The 24,479-nt window shown below is 39.4% G+C and overlaps 1 protein-coding gene across 1 annotated transcript in view; it reads left to right on the top strand.

Moving 5' to 3' along the window:
* The window catches only part of Hmcn1 (hemicentin 1), a 402,633-nt gene that overhangs the window by 374,468 nt on the left and 3,686 nt on the right, over nucleotides 1–24,479 (top strand). The window contains exons 98-105 of the mRNA XM_028775780.1: nucleotides 3,371–3,433; nucleotides 4,602–4,721; nucleotides 5,177–5,311; nucleotides 8,409–8,522; nucleotides 9,190–9,315; nucleotides 11,105–11,233; nucleotides 13,797–14,147; nucleotides 17,764–17,883. Coding sequence (XP_028631613.1) covers nucleotides 3,371–3,433; nucleotides 4,602–4,721; nucleotides 5,177–5,311; nucleotides 8,409–8,522; nucleotides 9,190–9,315; nucleotides 11,105–11,233; nucleotides 13,797–14,147; nucleotides 17,764–17,883 — 1,158 coding nt within the window. The remainder of the gene's footprint in view (nucleotides 1–3,370; nucleotides 3,434–4,601; nucleotides 4,722–5,176; nucleotides 5,312–8,408; nucleotides 8,523–9,189; nucleotides 9,316–11,104; nucleotides 11,234–13,796; nucleotides 14,148–17,763; nucleotides 17,884–24,479) is intronic.

The following is a 24,479-nucleotide window of genomic DNA, read 5'->3' as shown; positions in this document are numbered from 1 at the left end:
CTTCTACATGTTATGAAATGGGTGTGTATGTATACTTCTACATGTTAGGCTTGTTAACATGTAACACATTAAGTGCTAAGCTTAAAGCCAGGTGAACATCTTTGTACCATCTCTGAGATTGTTGCTGAGCAGTCAGCATCCCAGAATGTAAGTAAATACATTTAAATTTTGGTGCAGTCCTTGCCTATATGTTTCTATGATATGTGAGTTACATTTGAACTATGTGTCCTGTGACTTTCAAGTTACATGCCTACAGTTGCTCAGTAACCACCAGGGGGCAAACTTGCATTCCTGGTTACTCAAATTTTTTATGCTCAAAATCTGTCACAGAAACAGCCCGACATGACTATTTTAGAGGTTTCACCTAATATTCTTTATAATAGAAAAATAATAAATAGATATCTTAGAAACTGGAAATAAATGAATGAAATAATAAACTATGACAGATGTTTAATAATCACTTAAATAATCATTGAAATAAGTTTCAAGTAATAGGGTTTTTTTTTTTTTACAAACTATTACAAATTCTTTTTTTTTTTTGCAAAGTTGTTTGGTACCTGTCATGTTCTAGGCACCACTGCAAGATTACCTGAGGGATAAGGAGCACATTTATGTTATAATAATGACTGAAAGGCATTGTGTACATATACAGCTTGCATTTTCTAACTGGGTGATGGTATGGAAATGTACAATCACACGCACACACACACACACACACACAATTCCACAGCAGTTTTGCAGCAGTCAGAGGACACCGTGCAGGAGTCAGTTCCAACTCAATATCAAACTCGGGTATTAAAGGTTGGCAGGAAACACCCTGCCGTGTTTTCAGTGCAAAATCTACATCTTAAATAAGCCCTCTAAATGATCCTTTATTCATAAAGCTTGGTAATTATTACTCAATATTTTCATACTTAATATTCTAAGTATGAATTAATTAAAATGACCAGAAGGAAAATATAACACGTTTTGATAAACTGTAACAGTTTGTTCCTACTGATAGTTATAGGGAAATTTACTTCAGACTTTCATTCTCTACCATTATAATCACAAACAAATATTTTGTATTCTCTCCTAGCTTCATCCCCTGATGAAAATCACAGCCATAATTCAAAATAATCTACTTTTACTGTAAGGTAAAGGAGGAGTGGCCGATCCGAGAGCCCGGTGGGCAATGGTACTTGCCACCAGGCATGATGACCTCCATGTGGAAAGGGAGAATCACCTTCTCCAAGTTGTTCTCTGACCTCCATGTGAGCACTGTGGCACACAGGCACCCACAACACATATGCACACACAAATTTTTTAAAAAATCAATAAATATGGCGCTAGGGAGACATCTCAGTGGAGCGTTTTCTATACAAGCATAAAGACTTGAGTTTGGATCTCCAGAACCAGTTAAGTGCTAAGCTGTAAGGCACATGTCTGTATCCTCAGCAGAGAAGATACAAGGAGATCCTGGAGACTCCTCAGCCAACTAATGCAGTAAAAATGGCAAACTTTTGGTTCAGTAAGAGAGAGAGAGAGATTATCTCAAGAATAAATAAATATATAAATACATAAATACATACATGCATACATACATACATACATACGTACATACAGTAGCTAGCAGAGGCTGATGAAAAACATCATGGCATCAACATCTGGATTCTGCACTCAAGCACAGACAAGTATACCCACACACACGGGTATGCAAACACATATATCCACCATACATACACATGAAAAGAAAGGAATAAATAAGTGAAAATGTTTCATAATGAAATATCTAGTTTAATATGAGAATTTTTGAAAACAGAAAACCAACCCCATGCCTAAACTTATCAGTACAATCCTAATGTGCTTCCTCAGTGGATGGGTAACTTTAAGCTATCCTTTGTTATATTCTGAAAAAAAATGAAGGACAATAAGATACAAATTTATGTGATAGTTGTATTTCTAAACAAAAAAAAATAGGTTCCGTATTTAAATTGTGTGAAAACGTTGCTATGCGGTACACACATTCAAAGCTTTTGTAATCGCAGCCTCCTTGGTACGTCAATATCTTTCAGAGGAAGGAGCAGATGGTCAGGTCTTTCCTGCACATCACAGAATTGTTGAAATCTGTCTCCAGGCCTTCCCCCACTCACTGGGCTTTTCTTTTTAAAACTTTTTCTGCTAAGAACTTGCTGTAATATCCCAGGTTGATCTCAAATAGACTGTTGTGCTTCCTTGCCCTCTCAGGTGCTGGCATTGCAGGCGTGAGCCACCATACCCAGCTCCATGCACTGAACTATAATAGTCCTCTTTACATGGTGGCATGCAAGAAACCTCCCCCTTGCAAAATTCCCCAAATGCTATCTAATGAAAAGAATCTCCCCTCACTAAATCCAAAAATGCTAAGCTTCTATATGATAATTAATTATATTTCTTTGACATGATTTTTTTTGCAACTTTGATTTCCAACATGTTATTCTACACACATACTGGTTAAGTTTAAAGAATGTAGGAATGTATGAATAACTGACCATAAGTTGTAATAAACACTTCAGCAGGTGAAAGTCAATGAGGCTTTCCTCTTAGGCCTGCCCACACTAGCTTTTACTCTTAAGCATCTTATAAGATGTTACTCTCAGTGTCCTCATCTGAACACCTGATAGCATGACAGCAGTAAGGATGTCATGTGGTTTAAATAAAATAAAGCAGATGGTGACCTTTAAACCATCACATACTACATGCCAAGGATGCTTTTGCTCCACCCACCTTATTCCCACTGCTCTCCCAATGGCTGGAATGCTCTTCGGAAAGAGTCTTTCAGTGACCTTTTTTCTGACAGCTACTTTAAATTTGTTCTAGCTCAATCTGCCTTGGTTCAATTGCTCAGAACAGTAAAACAGTCATACATATAATTTTGGCCAAGAGTCTCAACATCGCAAATGGAGAAGACCCAGAAATAAATGGGGACTTCTGCCTAGAATGTTGATTTTCCTCTGCCGCAAAAGACTTAAGTTGCTTACACACAACATCCTTCCTCCTTCGGTGAAAATCTACCAGTGGTTGGAAGAATGCAATGAACCTGTAGCTGTGCCCAACACACAGTTATCTTGAGTTCTCTTTAACTATTATAAAGTAGCTTATTTTGTTTTCTTTTTATTGCTGTATATACCTTAACAAAAAAATGTCTCCAGTGTCAGCTTGCCCACAATATCTGGACTCGTTCATTTACCTCTTAGTTGAAAACAAATGAAGTTCTCCTTTCTTGCTTGTTTTCAATATTGTATTTTTCATTGTTTCTTCTTTCATGTATCTTCCCAGGGAAGGCCATACTGGGATGAGAAGTGCCAGTGTTCTAACGAGTCTGTTAATTGTGCTTTTCTCTCTTGGGTAGGAGATCGCAGTAACCAGTGCCCCTCCGGGTTCATCTTAGACTCAGTTGGACCCTTTTGTGCTGGTAAGTATAAGAATGGATAAAATATTTTCATTTTGTAAATGGTGTCAGCAATGGTTATCTTTCCTCTATATTTATTTATTTATTTATTTACTGGGCAAGGGGGCATGACATGGCTCAAAGCCAAAGGAACACTTGCAGTTGTCTCCCTCCACCATTTGATCCCAGGGTTCAAACTTTGGTCATCAGGCAAGCAAGCACTTTTACTTGCTGAGCCATCTGTCCCGCTCGAGTAATGATTATCTTCTAATAAGTGTCAGCTGCCATTTGCCTAAGCATTTAACCATTGCGGCTCCCTAGAAATGTTCCACTTGATAGCTAAGGAATGGAGACATAGAGAAGCTTCATACACTGCTGAAGATTGCCTAGCATCGAGTGGCAGACTACATCTGAGGTTAAGTGGGATGACAAAGCCCATGTGCCTTCAATTTGGACACAGTCTAGTGTATCAGAGACTGTGACCAAGTACAGAATAGAGTGAACAGAGACAATTAATCCAGTGGCTCAATGGGTGTGAACTCTCAGTGATCCAACACAAATACAGATCTAACCTCAGAATTGCTCTGTCATGGGACAGAACAGGATAGCTGACCCATAAGTAACCATGAATCCAGCTTTGTCCCAGCAGGCACCCTTGCAAAAGACTCCCTTGCAGGAAACCACAGCTCGGTAAATGACTGAGGATTTCATGTTGGCATACATAGTGCCAACATGACCTGCTGGTTCTTCCACTGACCTGTATAATGTGGTGGGCTGGCGAGAGGTGGTGTTTAGACTGTATTCAAGTCTGAGCTCTGGCAGTAATGGCCTTGATGACTGAGAACATTCCCCTTACCTCTGTTCTCCAGATTTGTCATGCAAAAGGAGGATAGTCTCTTAAAAATTCTATCTTTGCAGAGTGAGTCTCAACTACATTTAGAGGACAGTAAATATACCTTGTAATTTAACTATCATTTCTGTGTTAGAATAAAATCTAAACATGTATTCACTAGCAACTCTGAGACCTCAAGTTAATTTCTTCATAGTAATCCCATTCTCTGCCACTTAGAGTGTTCTCTGTTATATTTGATCAATTCCTCAGCATCTAGAAATGCTTATTTTCATGGACTTCACCAGCCCCTAGGAAGCAGGAGTCGTGCGCACTGATGAGCCTTTTTGTTTCTTCTCTCAGATGAAGATGAATGCACAGCTGGGAACCCCTGCTCCCATATCTGCCACAATGCCATAGGAGCCTATTACTGCTCCTGCCCCAAAGGCCTCACCATAGCTGCAGATGGGAGAACCTGTCAAGGTAGTATCAAAACTATATCCAACGACCAAGACAACCTTACCCAGGAAAAACATGGTAGGGGAGGATCCTCTGCTCACAGCTTTGTAACAAACAGGGAAGACCTGAGAAAGTAAGAAAAAGAACCCTGGCCAGCCATTGCCTTTAGAAGGGCACTCAGAAATTAGAGATGCCTGGGATAGCCCACTGAAGATCTCAGAGAGAACGACTGACTTGTTAAAAGTTACCTAACTGATACGTTCTCTAATCCAGTGATTGGTTTATACATTCATCACATCATCCTGCTGCAAATTCGTCACTTCTCTAACTCATTTTGAATGACTCAACCCAAAAATTCCATCTTTCTTATTCTTTGATATTTTCAGATATCATATAGTTTCTAACCCACGCTTCACAGCAAGTTCTTAAGTTAGTTCTATTTTCAACTCACCTCAATTTCATGGCTCCTTCTGTTGTAGACATTGATGAGTGTGCTTTGGGTGGACATACCTGTCGTGCTGGTCAGGACTGCGACAACACCATCGGATCCTATCGCTGTGTGGTCCATTGTGGAACAGGCTTCCGAAGAACCTCTGATGGGCTGAGTTGTCAAGGTATAGTGTGTGTGTGTGTGTGTGTGTGTGTGTGTGTGTGTGTGTGTATTTATGTGCTATGTGTGTACATATATGTGGTACATGTGTTCACATGTGTGGGTGTACTGGTGCCTGCGCACATGTGTGCAGATGCATGTGGTACACCTTGGGTGTCTTTCACAATTTCTTGACACATTTTTTTACTGAGGCAAAATCCCTCAATGAACTTGAGCTCACTAAATTAGTTGGTATATCTAGCTGGCCAGCCCTGGAGATCCTCTGTCTCTACCTTCTAAGCACTAGAATTACAAGTGAACTACCACACCAACCCACACCACATTCAGCAAGCTTTTATGTGAGTACTGAAGATCCAAATTCCAGTTCTCATGCTTATTACAAGCCCTTCTAACCTCCAGAGTTAGTCTTTCTGAATCTTTTAAAGAGACAGACACCCCATAAAAGAGAAAGAATCTGAATGTATATAGTGGCACTCCACTCTCTCAGAACTTAATTATGGATAGTCACCATTTACATTTTTTCCATTAATTTACTTATTTATTCACATACATCCTGTTCTCCTTCTATCCCCAGTCCCCCACCCTACCATGCCTCCTCCCACCATGTCCCCTTCCCCCTCATCTCTGAGAAGGGAGGTCCACCCTGGGTACCAATTCGCTATGTCACCTCAAGTCACTGAAGAACTAGGCACACTGAGGCCAGAAAAGACAGTAAATTTGGAAAAACAGGATCCACAGACAGGCAACAGAGTCAGGGTCAGCCCCTCCTCCAGTTTTTAGGAAAACCAAATGAAGACCAAGCTGCACATCTGCTACATATTTCGGGGAGGGGGTGGCTAGGTCCAGCCCATGTATACTCTTTGGTTGGTGGTTCAGTCTCCAGAAGCCCCCAAGGGTCCTGCTACCATTTTGTTATGTTATTTTAATAGGCATTCTGTTTTTAAATCAGTGTGAAGTTTAAAGGAAAACTTAACCAAAAGACTAACCAAAGAGATGGTTCTGCCATTAAGAGCATCTACTGCTCTCTCAGAGGATCTGAGTTTAGATCCCAGCAACAATGCAGGGCAGCTCACATCCTCTTGAAGCTCTAGCTACAGGGGGATCTGATGGTTTTGGCATCCGTGTGTACTCACATGCACGTACCCACATGCAGACATATGCTCCTAAATATAAGTAAAAATTAAAGTGGATCATTTTTAATTAGCAGAAAGTTGAGTGTCACATGTTTCCTGATCCCCCTTCACTGACCCACATCCCCCTCCATCCTGCTGCTCTGTGCTGCACTTGTTACATTTGATGACTGTACATTGATGATTTAAGACACCACCACTCAAAGTCCATGCTCCACGTACACGCTCACTCTCAGTGTCGGATAGTCTATGAGTTTGCACAAATCTATACTGGTAAAGGAGTTTCACAATCCCCAAACCCTCTGATCTCCATATGTTCATCTCTGCCTCTACATCCCTGATTATTTACTGTCTCCATAGTTTTCCCTTGTTTAGCACGTTATATTGCTAGAATTCTTTAGCGTGTAGCCTCTGAGACAGGCTTTTTTTTCTTTTGCTTAGTAATTAAGGTCCTCCGTGGACCTTTGCACAGCTTCACAATACATTTCTTTTCTTTTCGGGTCAAGTAATAGACTGTGGTTTAAATGTTTCTCACTTTGGTTTGGTTTTTTGTTTGGTTGGTTGGTTGGTTGGTTTTTTGTTTTTTGTTGTTGTTGTTTTGCCTACTAAATGACACCATGGCTGCTTCAAAGTTTTAGCAATTACTAATAAAGCTGGTGTCAGGATTCTTCACAGAGGCAAAAAAGAGTAGATCCCGAAGTAAATAGTAGGAAGCGGGGGTGATTCCCCTATACCATACACAATCGTGCAGAGATGAGAAAATAATGAGCTATAAAAAAATCATGTATAACTTATATAAAATAATGTGAATAGACAACAAAGAATAATCAAGGGAAAAGGAGGTAGAGATGTGTGTGCACACAGAAAAGGTACGTTATTCATTTCTGGTTCTTAATGGCATTTGCCTTTGCTGTCAGCCAATGTAAAAAGGGATAAGGGGTTGGCAATAGAAGAAAAGGGTGAAAGTACACTAAGAAAAATATCTTAAAGTACTTGATCGTGTATGTGCACGTATATAATTTAACACATTGTGCCTCTCAAGAGCTGCATTCAAAGATCTCAGAAAGAAAGAGGTCCAAAAATAAGAAATGTTGACCCAACGTTTAGACTAAAGAGCGTACATACGGCAATTGCTCTTCTGAGGGATTTGGATTGAACAGCAGAGACGATACAGGGGCTTGAGGTAAGACTTAGGAGAGGGATTGTGTTACCGAAAAGAGGCCTGACTTTGCCTAGGGCTAAAGAGAAAGACAGGACTTCAAATCTCCACAAGAGGAGAGCAGCTGGTGTGCTCCAGTCCTCGTGATGATGAGAAAAGAGAAGACAGGCTTCAGAGAGACAAAGGGCAGGAAGAAATTCTTATGAAGGGTGTTTCTCTCTTTCTTCCCTTGGCATTGAGGAAGGGGAAGGGAGGGTACAAAGTGCCAACAAGTGCAGAGACTACATTCTCCTTCTCTGTCCACCATGAGCCTGGTAATGTGGGGAAAAGTTTGGCAGTGACTGCAGACAAGGCCAGGAGAGCTGCTGAAGACGCTAAGTCAGACACATGATCAACTTGGTCAGGAGAGCGGCAACATGGACAGGGACATGGGGCCACATGCAAGACCTTCAGCCTTGTGTTGTTTTGTTTCCGCTACCTTCATTCCAGCCTTTCAATAAACTTCCAATGCTAAAACTTCCTAGAAACAGAGGTGGGGGCTCCATGGTAAAATACTTAAAGCAGGCCAGAATTGGACCAACAGAGTTCTGAACCATAACCAAACCTCTATGTTGAGAAGGATTGGAGAAAGAAGCCCTTTCCAGCAACAGATATTAATCATGTAGCAGAGGCTACAGGATGAAAGATGTGAAGTTAGTTTGAGGCTTAAATATGATCAATTGTCATCAAGATCTGTGTATGATTAAACATTTGGAGTGAATTACCTTGGGTTTTCTAACAACATATACTGAAAGTTTGGGTTCATTTAACAGATATTAATGAATGTCAGGAATCCAGCCCCTGTCACCAGCGGTGTTTCAATGTCATAGGAAGTTTCCACTGTGGATGTGAAGCTGGCTATCAACTCAAAGGCAGAAAATGCATCGGTAAGACACACGCTTTGAATTCACAGTGATGATGTCACTGTAACTCCGTGCGTGCGTGCACATGTGCAGAGTCCAGAGAAGGATATCAGATGCCTAGCCTGGTCTATCCCTCTCGGCCTTATTCCTTTGAGATAGATCCTCACTAAACCTGGAGCTCACTATTTTTCAGCTAGACAAGGCAGCCAGCAAGTCCCAGCGATCCTCCTGCCTCCACCTCCTTGTAGTGATAAGATTGTAGAAACACATGCAACCATACCTAGGATTTTATGTGAGTTCTAAAAATTCAAACCCCACTCTGTATCCAGCCAGTACTCTTGCCAAATGAGCCATGCATATATGAATGTACAGATATATATTAAGTTTATATATACATGTATATGTATGTATATGTCGTATATACACATTAATTTTATGTAATATATCACTTTGTTTTTGTAGGGACAGTAACAAGCATGGCTAACAGCTCTATGAAACAATAGTTTGTCGTTCTGACTTAAAGTGAGTTAGCATACCTTGTTAGACTTAAGCATTCTTACTACGTGCAGCAATTGTGCGATACACATATATATTGCTGTATAATCACCTTAAAATCCAAAAGAATCTTTTCTCCAGAGAAGTGGAATCAAGTCCTTTACTTTGTCTATGTTACCTCTGTTCTTTCATCAAGATGTGAATGAATGTAGACAGAATGTGTGCAGACCAGACCAGCACTGTAAGAACACCCGTGGTGGCTACAAGTGCATTGATCTTTGTCCGAGTGGAATGACCAAGGCTGAAAATGGAACCTGCATTGGTGAGTGCCAGGCTATTTCCCCAACAGAGAACTCTTTACTACCACATTTTCTTTGTACGAGGAAATAGAAACAAATGGAATTATGACCATTCTGAGCTCCCATCCATCCTACACTTTTTGCAAAGTTTAATAACCACATGAATTAGTATTTGTAAATCGTGTCATTTTTAACTTGAAATTCAGTATATCTGCTTAGACGGTCACAGCAAGGTCAAGAAAAATGTATTTGTAGATATTTATTCGAAATGTGTAATATTCTACAACTGCCTTAAATATTAAATCAAGGAGAAAAATAAGTTAATTATATTTACCTCAACTTTATTCTTTATAGTCTAGTCTGTGGCAGTGTACAAAGGTCACCAGATTGGTTGCAACTTAGAATATAAGATAAGTCATATTTCTTCTAAGCTTATTCTCTTTGTGCCTATTCTGCACCAGCTTGCATAAGTTGGTAGGGGTGGAAACTACAAAGAATTTTAAAATGTGGGGTGGGGGGGGGTTGAGTAAGATGGGTCAGCATATCAAGGCTCTTGTCGCCAAGCCTGACCATCTGAGTTTAATCCCTGAGACCCACATTGTAGAAGGAGATATTTGACTCTCAGAAGTTGTCTTCTAGCTCCCACATGTGTGGTGGCATGTGAGTGCCCTCCCCACACTAATAAGGAAATGTAATAATAAATAAAATCAAGTTAATTTGGCTTACTCTCCTGTCAAAAGTAAGAGGAAAACTCTACTATTCAAGGTAAAAGGAAACACCATAAAAGATACAAATAAAATTGAACAGTGCCCAAGAAAGTGCTCATATGTAAGAAGCATGGCTATCAAAAATATTGTGGAAATGATCTCATTTAAATGTAGGTGTGACTGGACTGTTAACTGTGTTGATGGCAGGAAGGCGAAGGCAAGAAAGTCTTGTATTCAGAAGGACTTGGAATATTGAGCCCTTTTTGATAATTTGGAGTCCATTAAGGCTTTTTACACCAAAGAACTTCCAGAGGTGGATACTGGGCTACCACTTTTGAAGTACTTTTTAGCTCTAACTATTTTTCTTTAAGGGGAGTAGCAAGCAACACTGAGCACCACATACTGTCGCTCACAGCTGTGTTTATTTTTTTAGGAATATTGACTCTATAATTTGGTCTAAGACCATTAGAAATGGCATGAATTGAAATGCTAGGATAAAATGTAGCAGAAGTGAAGCCCAATCAGAATATAAATATAGAGATTTATGGCTTCAGTTGAAGGTTACAGACAACTACCCAACTGCAAAAATAACGCAAAGGTGAACCTGATGTTAGCAGCAATGGTGACTTTGAAGGAGTACTGTTGCTATAAATAAGGAAGTAAGGGTAAAACTGGGGCATGCTGGCTTTGCAGTGCAGGTCAGAAGATGGAGTGGACACCAGTCCTGCTGGCAGCTGCAGCTGTGAAACTGGGATGTGAAACAGTGTAGCAGTCTGGCTGCAGATCTACCTACCACTAACCTTAAAGACAAGTGGATAGTGAAAAGAATTATAGAGAAGTACAGAGAGGAAGGAAAACCAAAAACAAAGATAAGAGCAAAACTCTTTCCACAGTGGGAAACAAGCGAGTAGGGAGGGCCAGTTCATAGTGACAGTGCTGAGATTTGAATCCTAGTTTACTGCCACCAAGTCCTGAATCCTAGTTTAATATAATCTCAGTGACATGGTAAGAATCACAAACTTTGGTGATTAGCAGAATGTGCGTTTCATGTATGATGACTTCAGGTCTGAAAAATTGTTGCCTTTTATTGCTTCCATGTCTATAGACATTGATGAGTGCAAAGATGGGACCCATCAGTGCAGATATAACCAAATATGTGAGAACACAAGAGGCAGCTACAGGTGCGCATGCCCAAGGGGCTATCGATCCCAAGGCATTGGAAGGCCCTGCGTTGGTAAGTTAACAAAAACACTTCCAGGGTAATGTAGCTCATGATAGAGTTACCTAACCTTACCAGAAGCTTATGGTCATGTTCTCCTGCTACACGTAGAAGATATATAAACTCATTAAGTGAGTCACGTTATAGTCTGCTTACTTACTACTACTAGATTTGACATTGTGTTCAAATTATATTGGCATTTCAAGAAATATTATGGCCACTTACTGAGTGCTTCTTATAAAATGCATATATCAAAGTGAACTTCCAATATAAAAGCCATGGCAACTTGGTCCTCATGATGATCTTATGATTTCTCTATGCATGTGACATAAACATTTGCATATATGCATTTTACTTATTTGCATGTATACATTAAATATATTTATATGTAGTATCGAATTTATACATAAGAGTAAAGCATAAACAATTTAAGTAAACTTATAATTATTAGATTGTCTATAATATTCATCATTCACTGTATTCCCTTCACTGTACTAAAAACGTCTCATTCAATTCATTCAATAGCTGGTTGTTTCCACCCTAGTTATAATGGACTATAAAGTAAGGCAGAGAGTGGAAAATGTCTATAGGGAGATAAAGATGGGCTGGGGTGATATTCAGTAGGTAAAGGTGCCTGTGTGTGCAATCTGGAGATCTGAGTTTGAACCCCCAGCACCCATATTAAAAAAAGAAGATAAGAAAGAAAAGAAAACCAACTGGACAAGACCATGTTTGCCTATAACCATAGTACTGGGGAACAGAAACAGACATGTACTGGGAGTTCACTGGCTAGCCAGCTGAGCCAAAATCATGAGCTTTAAAATTGTCAGGCAATAAGGCAAAGTAATAGAGGAAGACACTTCTTAGTTTGTCCTGGGTGATGTTCTGGTTGTGGGGAGTTAACACTAAACACTGTAGAACAGGTCTCTGCCTTCAAGTGTTTACCTTCCATGGGGAGTAAGGAACTACCAGAATTAATATGAGTATAATTTCAGGTCCTGATAAACAATGTAATAAAACCAGATAAGGTCAGGGAATGAACGAGGAAGGCCAGGGTGAGAGGCACTTCTCTGGGGAGTGGAGTGAAGGAGCAGCCAGTTTGTGAAGGTCTGAGCAAGTACTTGAGGTACAACATGCCAAAGCCCCACAGACAGGAGCACACTGGCCACACTCAGAGATGGCCACAAGGCCTGGGCTGTCAGGGGACAGCTGGGCAGAAGATAAAGTGGCCAGAGAAAATTGCTTAGACCATCTTTAAACTGCAATGAGAGGACAAGAAGGGGTGTGGTATGAGGGGATTCTCATCTGGAAACGAGTCCTCCTGCAGCTATGGAGGGAGTAAGTTATGAGGACCATGATCCGGGTGGAAAGACAACGCTCTCACATATAAAAATGAATAACTATTATTATGTGTAATAATAAAAAGTAAATAAACATATTTACTTTTTAGATCTTTCTAGATTCATAAAAACCAGACATAAACATACTATTGTTTCCCTCAGTGTCAAGCAACCAGGAAAGCCAGAAATATATCTGAAGGATCTGTTAGCCAAAAGAGAAGAAGAAAGGGACACAGAGATGGCTCAGCAGTTAAGAGCACTTGTCCCCATCCAGAGGACCCAAGTTCAGTTCCTAGCACCCGCATCAAACAGCTTGCAAATGCCTGCAACTCCAGCTCCAGGGGCCCAGTACCCTCTTCTGGCCTCTGAGTGTACCCAGAAACACAAGCATACATGAGTAAAATTAAGAATAAAGTAAAATAAATCTTTTTTTAAAAAAGAAAATTGTTGAAGTGTTTAGATACCATTTTATTAGGAGATACACAGAAATATTTAAATAATTTTTATTTCATTAAAATTACACTAGTTTGGGGGTTGGAGAGATGGCTAGGTGCTTAAGAGCACTAGCTGCTCTTCCAGAGGTCCAGAGTTCAATTCCCAGCACCCACAGGGCACCTCACAACTGTCTGCAACTCCAGTTCCAAGAGATCTGACACCTCCATACATGCAAAATTCCAATGTACATGAAATAAAAATAAATAAATCATTTTTTTAAAAAAAATTTACACTGATTTGGATTCCATACTCTTTGCATCTTTACTCTCAAAGGAAGGTAAAATATTTCTAATAATGTAGCCTAAAATAAGATTAAATATGTAAATGAAAATCTTGCATGTTACATGTAAAAATGCATGTCAGCTTATCCCAAACAGATACACATCCAAGCTTGGCTTTGCTTTGAAATCAAGGGGGCAAGGCTGAAACAGCCTACCGGGACTCAAGTCCGTAACAGGAAAGGACAGAGCGGATGGATTCCCAGAACTAGTGTCTTGCTTCCTGAGCCACCTGCTGAATTGTGGATGTTTAAATAAAACATATGCATATGAAGCAGTGCTTAGAAAGAGGCACAAACTCTTTGTGTGTATCCATAACTGAGTGGGCCAAGCCTTGGCATCACTGTTGGAGAGTAATATGATGTCTTTACTTTGTTTCCCAGACTGATTGTTTATCCCTGTTTTGTGTGTGTCTATGTTGTTTTTTTCTCTCTTTCTCTTTTATGTATCATGGCACACGAGCAGACATTAATGAATGTGAGCAAGTACCTAAACCTTGTGCACACCAGTGCTCCAACAGCCCCGGCAGCTTCAAGTGTATCTGTCTGCCAGGACAACATTTATTAGGGGATGGGAAATCTTGCGCTGGATTGGAAAGGCTGTCGAATTATGGCACTCAGTACAGTAGCTATAACCTTGAGCGGTTCTCCCCTGTGAGAAGCGACTATCAACCTCCGCAGCATTACAGACAGTACTCACAGCTCTACAGCTCCTACTCAGAGTATAGGAACAGCAGAGCATCTTTCTCCAGGAATAGAAGGACTATTAGGAAAACTTGCCCTGAAGGCTCTGAGGCAAACCATGAAACATGTGTAGGTAAATGTCAGCCATATTGCATTTCCTTTCTGTGAGCTCATTTCTCTGGCGTCTAAGCATGTATATAGCACCTGTGTTTGGTGCACTGAACTGCATATGATCTCAAGGCTGGACTGACTCAAAGGCTTTTTTGACATTTATTCTGCCACCTAGGATAATTACAAACTATCCAAATAAACGATGTATTTGCATGTGTGCATTTTAATAATTTATTGTGTTACATTGTTTCTCTTTCTGAAATCTGTTACTGAATTAAATCCTACATAGATATAAATGTCAGTGACATCCATGATGTGAGTTTTTAGGAAGATACACACATCGTTGCATAATATGAAACAATCAGCAGCATAGCTTTGTTTGATGCAAAAGTAGTGGCTTAGAGAGTTTTAATGACTCAGTCAACTGTTCTATGAAACAACCCACATTCTATTGGCTGTTGTCCTTAGTCTTACCATGAAATCTCTCAGTCAGGTTATTTTGTATGTTTATGAATAGAAATAATGTGATCCAGAGCTATTTGGACCTATTGCTTCGAAATATGTGTGTTTGGTATCTTTATCTAAACTCATAAGCCAGTAACTTAATTTTGTAAAACTTAACTATAATTTTCCACTGAAGAACTGAGTTCTTATTTTCAGCTAAGTTGTAAACATTGCCATCTGCCATAGATTTAACTCAATTTTGGCCGGTATCTACAATTTGCATGTCATTGAGCTAGACAGTAAGAAGTATTAGCAAAAAGCAATTAGCCCCAGTATTTTGTTAGATGGTAAAAGAAAGCAAACAGGAAAGGAGGGAGGCAAGAAAGAACTCCTAGTAATATTCAAAGACCATTAGATCAGACCATTCATCTATCCTTAAAGCTCTCTTCAAAGACCATTAGGTAGTCATATTCTTACAGTGTTCTACATGTTGCCTATCCTTAGTGATATATGCTTTCTGCTTAAACTTTTTTAGTGTTTTAAGGTTTTCTCACTTGATGGTTTTCATTTATTTTTCTACTCTTTCCCACCCCATTATTTTTCTGACATGCTTCCATACTCAACTTTAGGTGGACCGAGAGTCTCCTATTCTATAGTCTTAGCTGTATCCACCAGACTTCCTGAAAATTTGAGCTTCATACTTTATTATTGCATTCGTGTTTTTCTTTCTAGTTATTCCAGTGTAGCTAAACTGTATCATTATGGATATGTTAACTTTGCTATGTGATGAGCTTTCTAGAACTGTGGACACTGTCAATGGCTTATGCTTCAAACTTAATACATTTATTAGCAGTGCCCGACATTTGGTCCAGTGTGGACAAATACCACATGATCGCTAATTCTCTGAATCTCACGTCGCTCTGAGTGTTTGACAGTTTTCCATAACTACAGTTTTGATCTGGTGCTTCACTTATCAAAACATTCACTATTCATTTAGTAACATATTGTCTTTAAAGGCGTCTTCTGACCAGTTATTCTTACTACAGTGCTTTGTTGCCTGTAGTCTTCCCACTTTTGCCTTCATTTTGGACAAACTCATTATTTCTAGTCTACTTTTATTCTCTTGCCTAAAAATCATTGCCTGTGCCCATGCTATAACTGAACTAAGCCACACCCTCATACCAGGCATCACCTGACTGCTGTGCTCTAATGACTGAAAATGGACAACAGCTTTAGAAAGATTCTCTTGCCAACAACCCAACTCCCTATTTTCATTATTGCTTATAACTGCATCATACTTAGAGTTTAATGGAGTTTTTCTTTCTTGATTTTTATAATACACCAATACTAAAGTGCATCAAAATTATCTTCCGTTGATAGGCATGCATTGTTCAAGACTATTTTAGAGTGAGTATCAACCATGTATGGATCTTTCCATTCGTTGGAAAAACAGTGAGGAGTCTTAGATATTTCTTAAAATATGGTGAATATTTTATTGGGGCTAATAAAGATATTCACACTAAGGTTGCAGACAGCTCTGGAATCATCTAACAAAAGCAACTTCCAACAAACACTGACTGCCTTTAATTAACCATCTGGGACAGACAAGTTACCAAAGGATTAAATTGACATTGTGGAATCTTGTTAGATTTGGGCAAATTTTAGTTTTTAAAGAGTTGATCCCAGGGTTTAACAGCAATAATGAACTTTGCTTCAGTTCTGAAAGCAGAAGTCACACTGTGCCACTTTAAAGTCCACATGTTGTGAAGCTCCGTGTTAACGACTTCAAGTTCAAAATCATTTGAATTTCTGTTGTTTTAGATTAAAGCAAATATTTAAAGAGAAAAGACAAAAATAACTCACACAAATAATGAGATGAATACTTTGGCTAACTAAAATGATGCATAAACATGGGAAATGAATATTTGCTGACTATTATCATTAACAGATTTTTGAATCATTACAATTATGTTTTCGGCATGTGCTGAGCAGATCCATTTACTCTGAGTCGTCTCCCAGACTCACTTTGTCTTTGCTTTATTCCTACCCTTCCTCCTCCTGTTCCCCCTTCATGTCATATTCTTCAATGTCCCACTGGTTAGTGTATTCCCAGGGACCACTGGAATCTAAAAGTAGACACTGAGTTTGAATTATCATCTAGTCTCGCTCTACTTTAGTGTATGTGTTTTCACCTTAATGATAGCAGGCACCCCCCACACACACACACACCTTGTGGTATATAAAGTGTTTTCTCACTGCAGTGTATGGATCTCTCAACAAACCCATAAAGCAGAATAAGTGGTCTCCATGCTCCCTTTGAGCGGAAGAATTGACTGAGAGCTTGGGAAATTAGATGAGTTTCCCAACTTAGCACAGCTATAGACATGAACCTGCCACTAGTAGGTTGCCATTATATAAAGAGATTGAGAAATATTTCTCACAAAAATGGAAACACTTCCACGTGAAAATATCTGCATATGGGAAAGCTTTGTATAGATATTGTATGGAGAAGATGCAGAGGGCCGGGCAGGGTGAGATCTAAGTTCACATGAAATAAAAATGAGGACCAAAGATTTAGCTTAGTGTTTACTCATACTGACTGCTTCTCAAAAGGAGCTGAGTTTAATTCCCAGCACCCACATAGTTTGTAACTCCTGTCCAGGGGCCTCAAAGCCTTCTTCTGTTCTCCAATATGCAGTGTACAGCCATGATATACAGACATACACATAGACAAAATACTCGTGCACACAAAATAATAATTTTTAAAAGCAGATACCTCCTTTTCCTATTAATATAAAAAAAAATTTCAGGTAAATTTTACCATTTTAGCAAAAGGTTAATTTTTTGGATGGTTTCAGATTTTACTCAGATCTGTTCCACCTGTCATTTTAGTGTAATTTAGCAACACAGTAAAAAAATGACAAAGTTGAGGCTTCAAGTCATATATATATGCATGTAAAATAATAGAGAATTTTCATACATTATAAATGAGTATAGTGCATCTTGTAATATAGTTAGTATTTATGTCACTAAAAACAGACTTGATGTATAGTAGCCCTAAGCACTTTTAAGAGCATAAATGTAAAACCAGCCACAAATCTTTCTATCTTATGCCTGCCACTTATACTGCTGGCTGTGTCACAGACCCTGCTTGCATTTGGCATGACTATACATTCTTTTTTCTTTCTAAACAGATATTGATGAATGTCAAAACAGAGATACTTGCCAACACGAGTGTAAAAACACAATCGGAAGCTACCAGTGTGTCTGCCCGCCAGGTTATCGACTCATGCTCAATGGGAAAACGTGCCAAGGTGAGAAGACACTAGAATATTCATTGTTTCAGTCTGAAATTCAAAACAACGGTGAAAAACATGAGAAGATTTTGTAAATAAGTACTCTCCTAGCTGTTCTTCTTCTTTCATACTTATTGGTCAGGTGTGTGTCTAAACCAGTGGTTCCCAACCTATGGATTGATACTTTGCATATCACATATTTACATCATATTACATACATCACACATTATGATTCATAACAGTAGCAAAATTACAGTTATAAAGTAGCAATGAAATAATTGCATGGTTGAGGGTCACCACACCATGAGGAACTGTATTAAAGGGCCACAGCATTAGACAGGTTGAGAACCACTGATCTAAACAATACTTTTGCAAGTAGGAAAAACAAGAGAGAGGTGGCTGGACGATGGAAAATGACCGAGGCATTGGTGTGGTCTTCCTTGAAGAATCATTAACCCTGTTCATATTGAAGACATTTCTAACTTAAAGGAAACACTTTTTTTTCTTTATAATTTATTTATTTTTTCAAATCATAATTTTAACTTATTCACACAGGGATTATAAACACAAAAAGGCAGGATGTGGGGAAGGGGATGACACCAGATCGTGGGTGTTCAGGGGGAATACAGATATCTTTCAGAACAGGGTATCGGCTGGGTGAAGGTTCAGGGGACAAGTCACTGTGACTCTGCCTATGGTTCACTTGTCCTTATCTAAGTTGATATTATCTGCCAAGGCTACCTATTTGCAAGGTCTATGACTACTCAGACTGGTAAATTTGAGGAAACACTTTTTTTCAAACGTTTTTTTTTTCATCATTTAGCGAAGGCGAAAGGAAAAATGAGAAGTGTGACTAGTATATATACTGACTACAATGGGAGGTACTCCTCTATTTTCTCTTGTTAGAATTTCTCTCTAGGAGTGTGTCACCAGGCCCAGCTTTCTTTGTCTCTTTTTGTTTGTTTGTCCCTTTTTTTGGGGTATTATTTTTGTTTGGCCTTCCTTTTTAAGAACAGTGAGTAGAATCATAGACAACAGGTAAAGGACCAGTCTCTAGATCTATCTCTAGATTGATGAACAGAGAAATGGTAATAATGTCTTCATCCTTTGAGTCCCCACATGAAGACTCAACCACAGACCAGTTCTGCTGGGGATGAAGAATAACAACAGATGATGTGGTAGCACTTCCCCTTAAGAGCATCCATTCTGATGCAGACAAATGTAAATAAATCAAAATACTAACTTATAGGTTCTATAGTGAAGCAGAGGGCAAAGCACAGTGAAAACAGAAAGGAAAAATGCTACCAATCACCAGATTTCCTTATTTTGTGTGAAAACCATGAAGAGAACAATGTTTTCTTGATTGTTATTATAATATACTTAGATTACAAAGAAACCTCCCTCAATTTTACAAACAAAATCTAACCATGGTATATGCCTCTGAGTTTTGTTCTTTTCTGTCATATACAAACTATATCCTTTTGAAAAGTATACCAATAAAACTTTTATGAGAACATTTTACAATAGCTATAAAATTGAGATTGAATTTTTCTTTTCAACCTCACAAAGACTTGAGTGGAATGTAGCCTGTAGAAAATGTGCCCTGGAAACCAAGACCAGTAGGGAGGATGGCTTTACCTGATGTACCAAGAGCCAGTCCTTTCCGCACCCTTCCCACTGTCTGAGGGTCCCCACATAGGTTGCTGGGGCTGGAGAAGAAGTTTGAACTCAGTAGAGCCTTTGCTGTCATCCATCAATCACTGAACATTATTAAGAATGTGCCCTACATGAATAACTCAAGCCAGCAATATAGTTATAATTCCCACTCATGTATATAAATAAAACTCCTACTTAAGGTGACTATGTGAACCCCAATACCCTAGTGTAGGTAAGACCCGAGGTAACACTATCTCAAATTGTACATTCTCCAATGGCCCCTTATCATTCCTGAGATGCTGTGAATACTGTAGGCAGCACATGCTGGATTGGGGTGGGGTGGAGGTGGAAGTGCTGAATCTCTATACTTTAGAACTGACATAGCTCAGACATCTTTCTAAAAGAACATCAGTGTCACTAGGTTAGGTGGCAAATGCCTTTTCTTCCCAGCACTCTGTAGGCAAAGATAGGCAGAGCCCTGTCAGTTTGAGGCCAGCTACTGCTTTATAATGAACTCTTGTCTCATATATTGAGGGGGTGGGGGACAGAGGCAGAGAGAGAGGCAGAGAGAGAAGCAGAGAGGCAGAGGCAGAGAGAGCACCAATGCTCAAACCTACAACTACTCATCCTCCATCTGTCTTGGGAACCAAAGAAGGATGCAGGGCAAATACCAAAGCATTTAGAATTACCAACCGAACCACAAAATCTTTTAAGCAAAGTTAAAGGGTTATATGATACACTCATTAGAGAGATTTTCCTTCTTTTCTAAATCTTGCCAGGTTTTTTTTTAATTGCCTTCATTTAGCTCAAAACATTTTTCAGTCTTCACTTGTGCTACAGAGTGGAAAATACTATGAACAAATCAGAAACAGGTGTCATGGAAGTGTTTGCAATTTAAATGGGTTACATACTTTTGTGGTTTTAAAAAGACACCAGAGAAAACATTTCTGCCTTTTTAAAGAATTCTTTACTCTAAGGAATAGCTTAGAGTCTCTTTATAGCTTTAGAAAGTCTTTGAGGCGTTTACAAGGAGCAAGAGGCTGTTTTTCAGCCTGTTATTTTTTTAAGCTTTATACATTACTAATGGCCGTGGCAATAAGAGCTGGGAAACTACAATGGACAGTATCATAGGGAACAAAGACAGAGAATCCTGTCAAAAGAGGAAGTCATTGGGCTGTAAAATTAAAAACAAAATACAAAATGTGTGACCAATCAAGATTTGCCTGAGAATCAAAAAGGAGAAACTAAAAGAAACTCAGCCTGATTTTATGCACCACAAATATTAAAAAAAAAAATCTCAAATAGACTTTCATACATGACAAATAATGCTTTATTTGAAAAATATCAGTAAAAGAATATGCTTTTTAAAGGAAGAAAATTTAATATTATATAGCATTTGAAAGGAGTTCTATCTTCTACGTTTTTAAACACAAGGAGCATGTTTATCAAGAGTCCAAGTTAATTATACTTTGTATTTTTTTAAAAAATCCCAGTTTCCTCTCTCAGACTTCTTTACCCCATATCCCTCCCCTTTGCCTCTGAGAGGGTGCTCCTCCACCCACCCACACACCCACCCCAACCCTCACCCCCTTGTTCATTCCCCTACCCTGGGCATCAAGTGTACAGGATTAGGCTCATCCTCTCCCACTGAGGCCATACAAGGCAGTCCTCTGCTATGCATGTACCAGGGGCCACAGACCAGCCCATGTATGCTCTTTGGTTGGTGGCTTCATCTCTGGGAGCTTCCAGGGGTCCGGGTTAGTTGATGCTGTCAAGTTGGTCTTCCTATGGGGTTGCCATCCCCTTCAGTTCCTTTGACCCTTCTCCTAACTCCTCCATAGTTGTCCCTGACCTTGGTCCAATGTTTGGCTATAAGTATCTGCATCTGTCTCAGCTGCTGGTTGAGCCTCTCAGAGGACAGCCATGCTAGGCTCCTGTCTGCAAGCACAACTTGGCATCATTAATAGTGTCAGGGCTTGGTGCCTGCAGATGTTCCAAGAGTATTTATCCAGAATTATTTTTAAAGTATCCAGAAGCAATTGCTTAAATCCATCATATCTCCTAATGCTGTGGATATAAAATCATTTCAGCTCAGTTTGCCATTCTTTTCTTGTAGCAGGGATATTTATATAATGGCCTCCACTTTGATTTCTTCTATGATATTTTTACAATGTTTACTAAAAAGGCAGACATCATCAGTTAATCCATTATAGAAGACAAGAGTATTAGTCCTCTCATTTTTCTTTCTTTGAAACAAAGTCTCATTGTATACCCCTGGCTGGACTGGAACTCACAGTAGTCGTCTGTTCAGCCTTCTGGGTGCTGGAATTCAAAGGGTTTGCCGCCATGCCCAGCTTTATTGATTTCTGCTTGTCCTTTTTGGTATTGTGCTTGGCCTTCCTTTTTTAAGAAAAATGAGTAGAATGGGAGACCACAAATAAAGAAGGGCCCTATGCCTACAAGCAGACCAAGTACTAAGTACTTAGAAGATTCCTTATAGAAAGCAGATGTTAGCATGGACTAAAGACAGAGGCTTTACCTCAACATAGACTCAACATAGGCCAATACATAGTTCTCACATTTGCTTGAAGCATCCAATGACCTTAGCAAAGTACAAATGTTTATGAGGTAGTATTAACTTTTGACTATTTAGACTGAATATAGAATGTGGGGAAATATGAATAATTCTCATGTGTAGGGAATAATTCAATGGATCTTTTATTTTTTATTAATTTTAGTCTACAAAACAGTGGACTTGACTATGATGTTTTCATGAACATGTACCAGGCCCCTTGCTCATAGTTTCCCCTCATTAGCTGCCCCACCCCCTTCCCTTCCCCTTCCCTGATTCCTTCCTCTCCTTTCCCCCCAAACAGTCCCCTCTGCTTTCATGTCACACAAATGTATTTCTAAGTTCTTGTTCTTTATAGACCCATACTGAACCAATGAACCTATGACACTAACAGCTCTTATTATACACACACTGTCCTGTAATGTGATTGGGTGGCCCCCCACAGCCAACTAGACTCCATGCTGCTGTGTAAGATCAGTATACAACATTAGAGATGAAGGAAAAGTTGGGGGCTGGAAAAAAATTAATATAAATAGAGATGAAGAAAATTTTGAAGCTGCAACAAAATTTAAGAGAAATAAAGATAAATGAAACTCAGATAAGAAATTCAGGCTCACTGAATTTCTTTCACATCTTCCTCAAGGTCTTTCCTCTCTATCTTTAAGACAATCTTGATTTGTCAAAGAGATACAACATGTTCATCTGATTAAAACAACATAATGAGAAACTTGCTCACAGAGTTGATAGACAAGACTGCTGCAATAGAAGTGTTTATGTTGGGATTCTTTATTGTAAGAAAACCAGTTATCCAGAGCATACACAGGCTGGTCCGAGGGCCTAGCACATACAGAGCAGAGGACTGCCTGGTTTGGCCTCAGTGGGAGAAGATGCACTTAATCCTCGAGAGACTTGAGGCCCCAGGGAAGGAGGTGGTCTGGTTGAGGGGGAGCATTATCTTGGAGGAGGAATGGGATGAGGAACTGTAGGAGGAGGGACCAGGAGGGGGACAATGACTGGAATGTAAATAAATAAAATAATTTAAGAATGAGAATTTAGCAAAAAAAAAAATAAAAAAGAAGAGAAAAGAAGAGAAGAGAAGAGAAGAGAAGAGAAGAGAAGAGAAGAGAAGAGAAGAGAAGAGAAGAGAAGAGAAGAGAAGAGAAGAACGATTGTAAAGTAAAACCAGGAGCTGAAAACATCACCTGTCATTGTTGTCTGCACAGAGCAAATGATTAAAGAGTCTAGGCGCTGATCACTTCTTATTTCTCTAGACACTTTCGTTGTTTTTGCTGCTGCTGCTGATGCTGTTTTCAAGACAGAGTGTCTCTGTGTAGCTCTAACTGTCCTGGAATTCACTCTTTAGACCAGGGTAGCCTAGAACTCAGAGATCTTCCTGCCTCTGCCTCCCAAGTGCCAGGATTAAAGGCATGCACCATCACTATCCAGCTAAACACCTTTTTTTTAAAAAAAAATTTTACTTCATGAATACTATTATTAAATTGTAAATAACTGTGTAGAAAACAGTATGGTTGTAATGAAACCTAAAGTACCCACTTTAATACAAAACACAGACAGTAAATAATGCAACTTTGATGGCGGTGTTCTATGCCTCATACATTGCCTCTTAGAATCACCTCTCTTCTCTCCCTAACACTGCTCCAAGTTGTTTGAGAATTCACAATGGCACTTCACAGCTTGAACCCAAGTCCCATGTAAATGTCATGATGCACTTAGCAGCTATAGGGAGATGAAGTGGGTGTGGTTACACAAGTAGGCAACTGAGTACCACAGCCCTTCATTTGGCTTGCAGAGACCACATCATGGGAAAGCTATGTAGAGTCATTTGGTTTTCATTCCTTTGGCACAGGAGGATATTCTCAGTTATTCTAGAAGGAAGAATGCTGTGTCTTCCATTTCCAGGCAGCCGAGGACTGAAATATTGAATATCAGAAAAACTCTAAAGCCATATTTTGTTCAAACTAAAATATAATTTTAAATTGCCAATGTTTGTAGCCATGACTTTTTAGGAAGGCATTGGGTTCATCAATATGTACTATTTCTGTATAGTATATTCATAGATTTGCTCTAGGATTCATGCAGCCTTTCTCTGGAAGGCAGATGAAGGATGCGGAAGACCTCCAGACCATGAATTTCTCAGACAGACTGATGTGGGGAAAGTAAAGTTGGGGGAATGAGGTTGTGGAAATGAATTCCCTGAAAAGCTTGCCTGCCTCTATACTGGTGCAAATCCTCATGTACTGGGCAGGTGAAGAGTACCACTGTGAAGACAAGCAAAATAATAACTTTAGATTCTCAAAAATACCTCCAAGTTTCAGTAATCTCTCTCTCTCTCTCTCTCTCTCTCTCTCTCTCTCTCTCTCTCTCT

Source organism: Grammomys surdaster, unplaced genomic scaffold (assembly GCF_004785775.1).
Source record: "Grammomys surdaster isolate TR1022 unplaced genomic scaffold, NIH_TR_1.0 259, whole genome shotgun sequence".
In the NCBI taxonomy this organism is placed as follows: Eukaryota; Metazoa; Chordata; class Mammalia; order Rodentia; family Muridae; genus Grammomys; species Grammomys surdaster.
The sequence above is the reverse complement of the archived record's forward strand: the minus strand, read 5'-3'. Positions and strand labels throughout refer to the sequence as shown.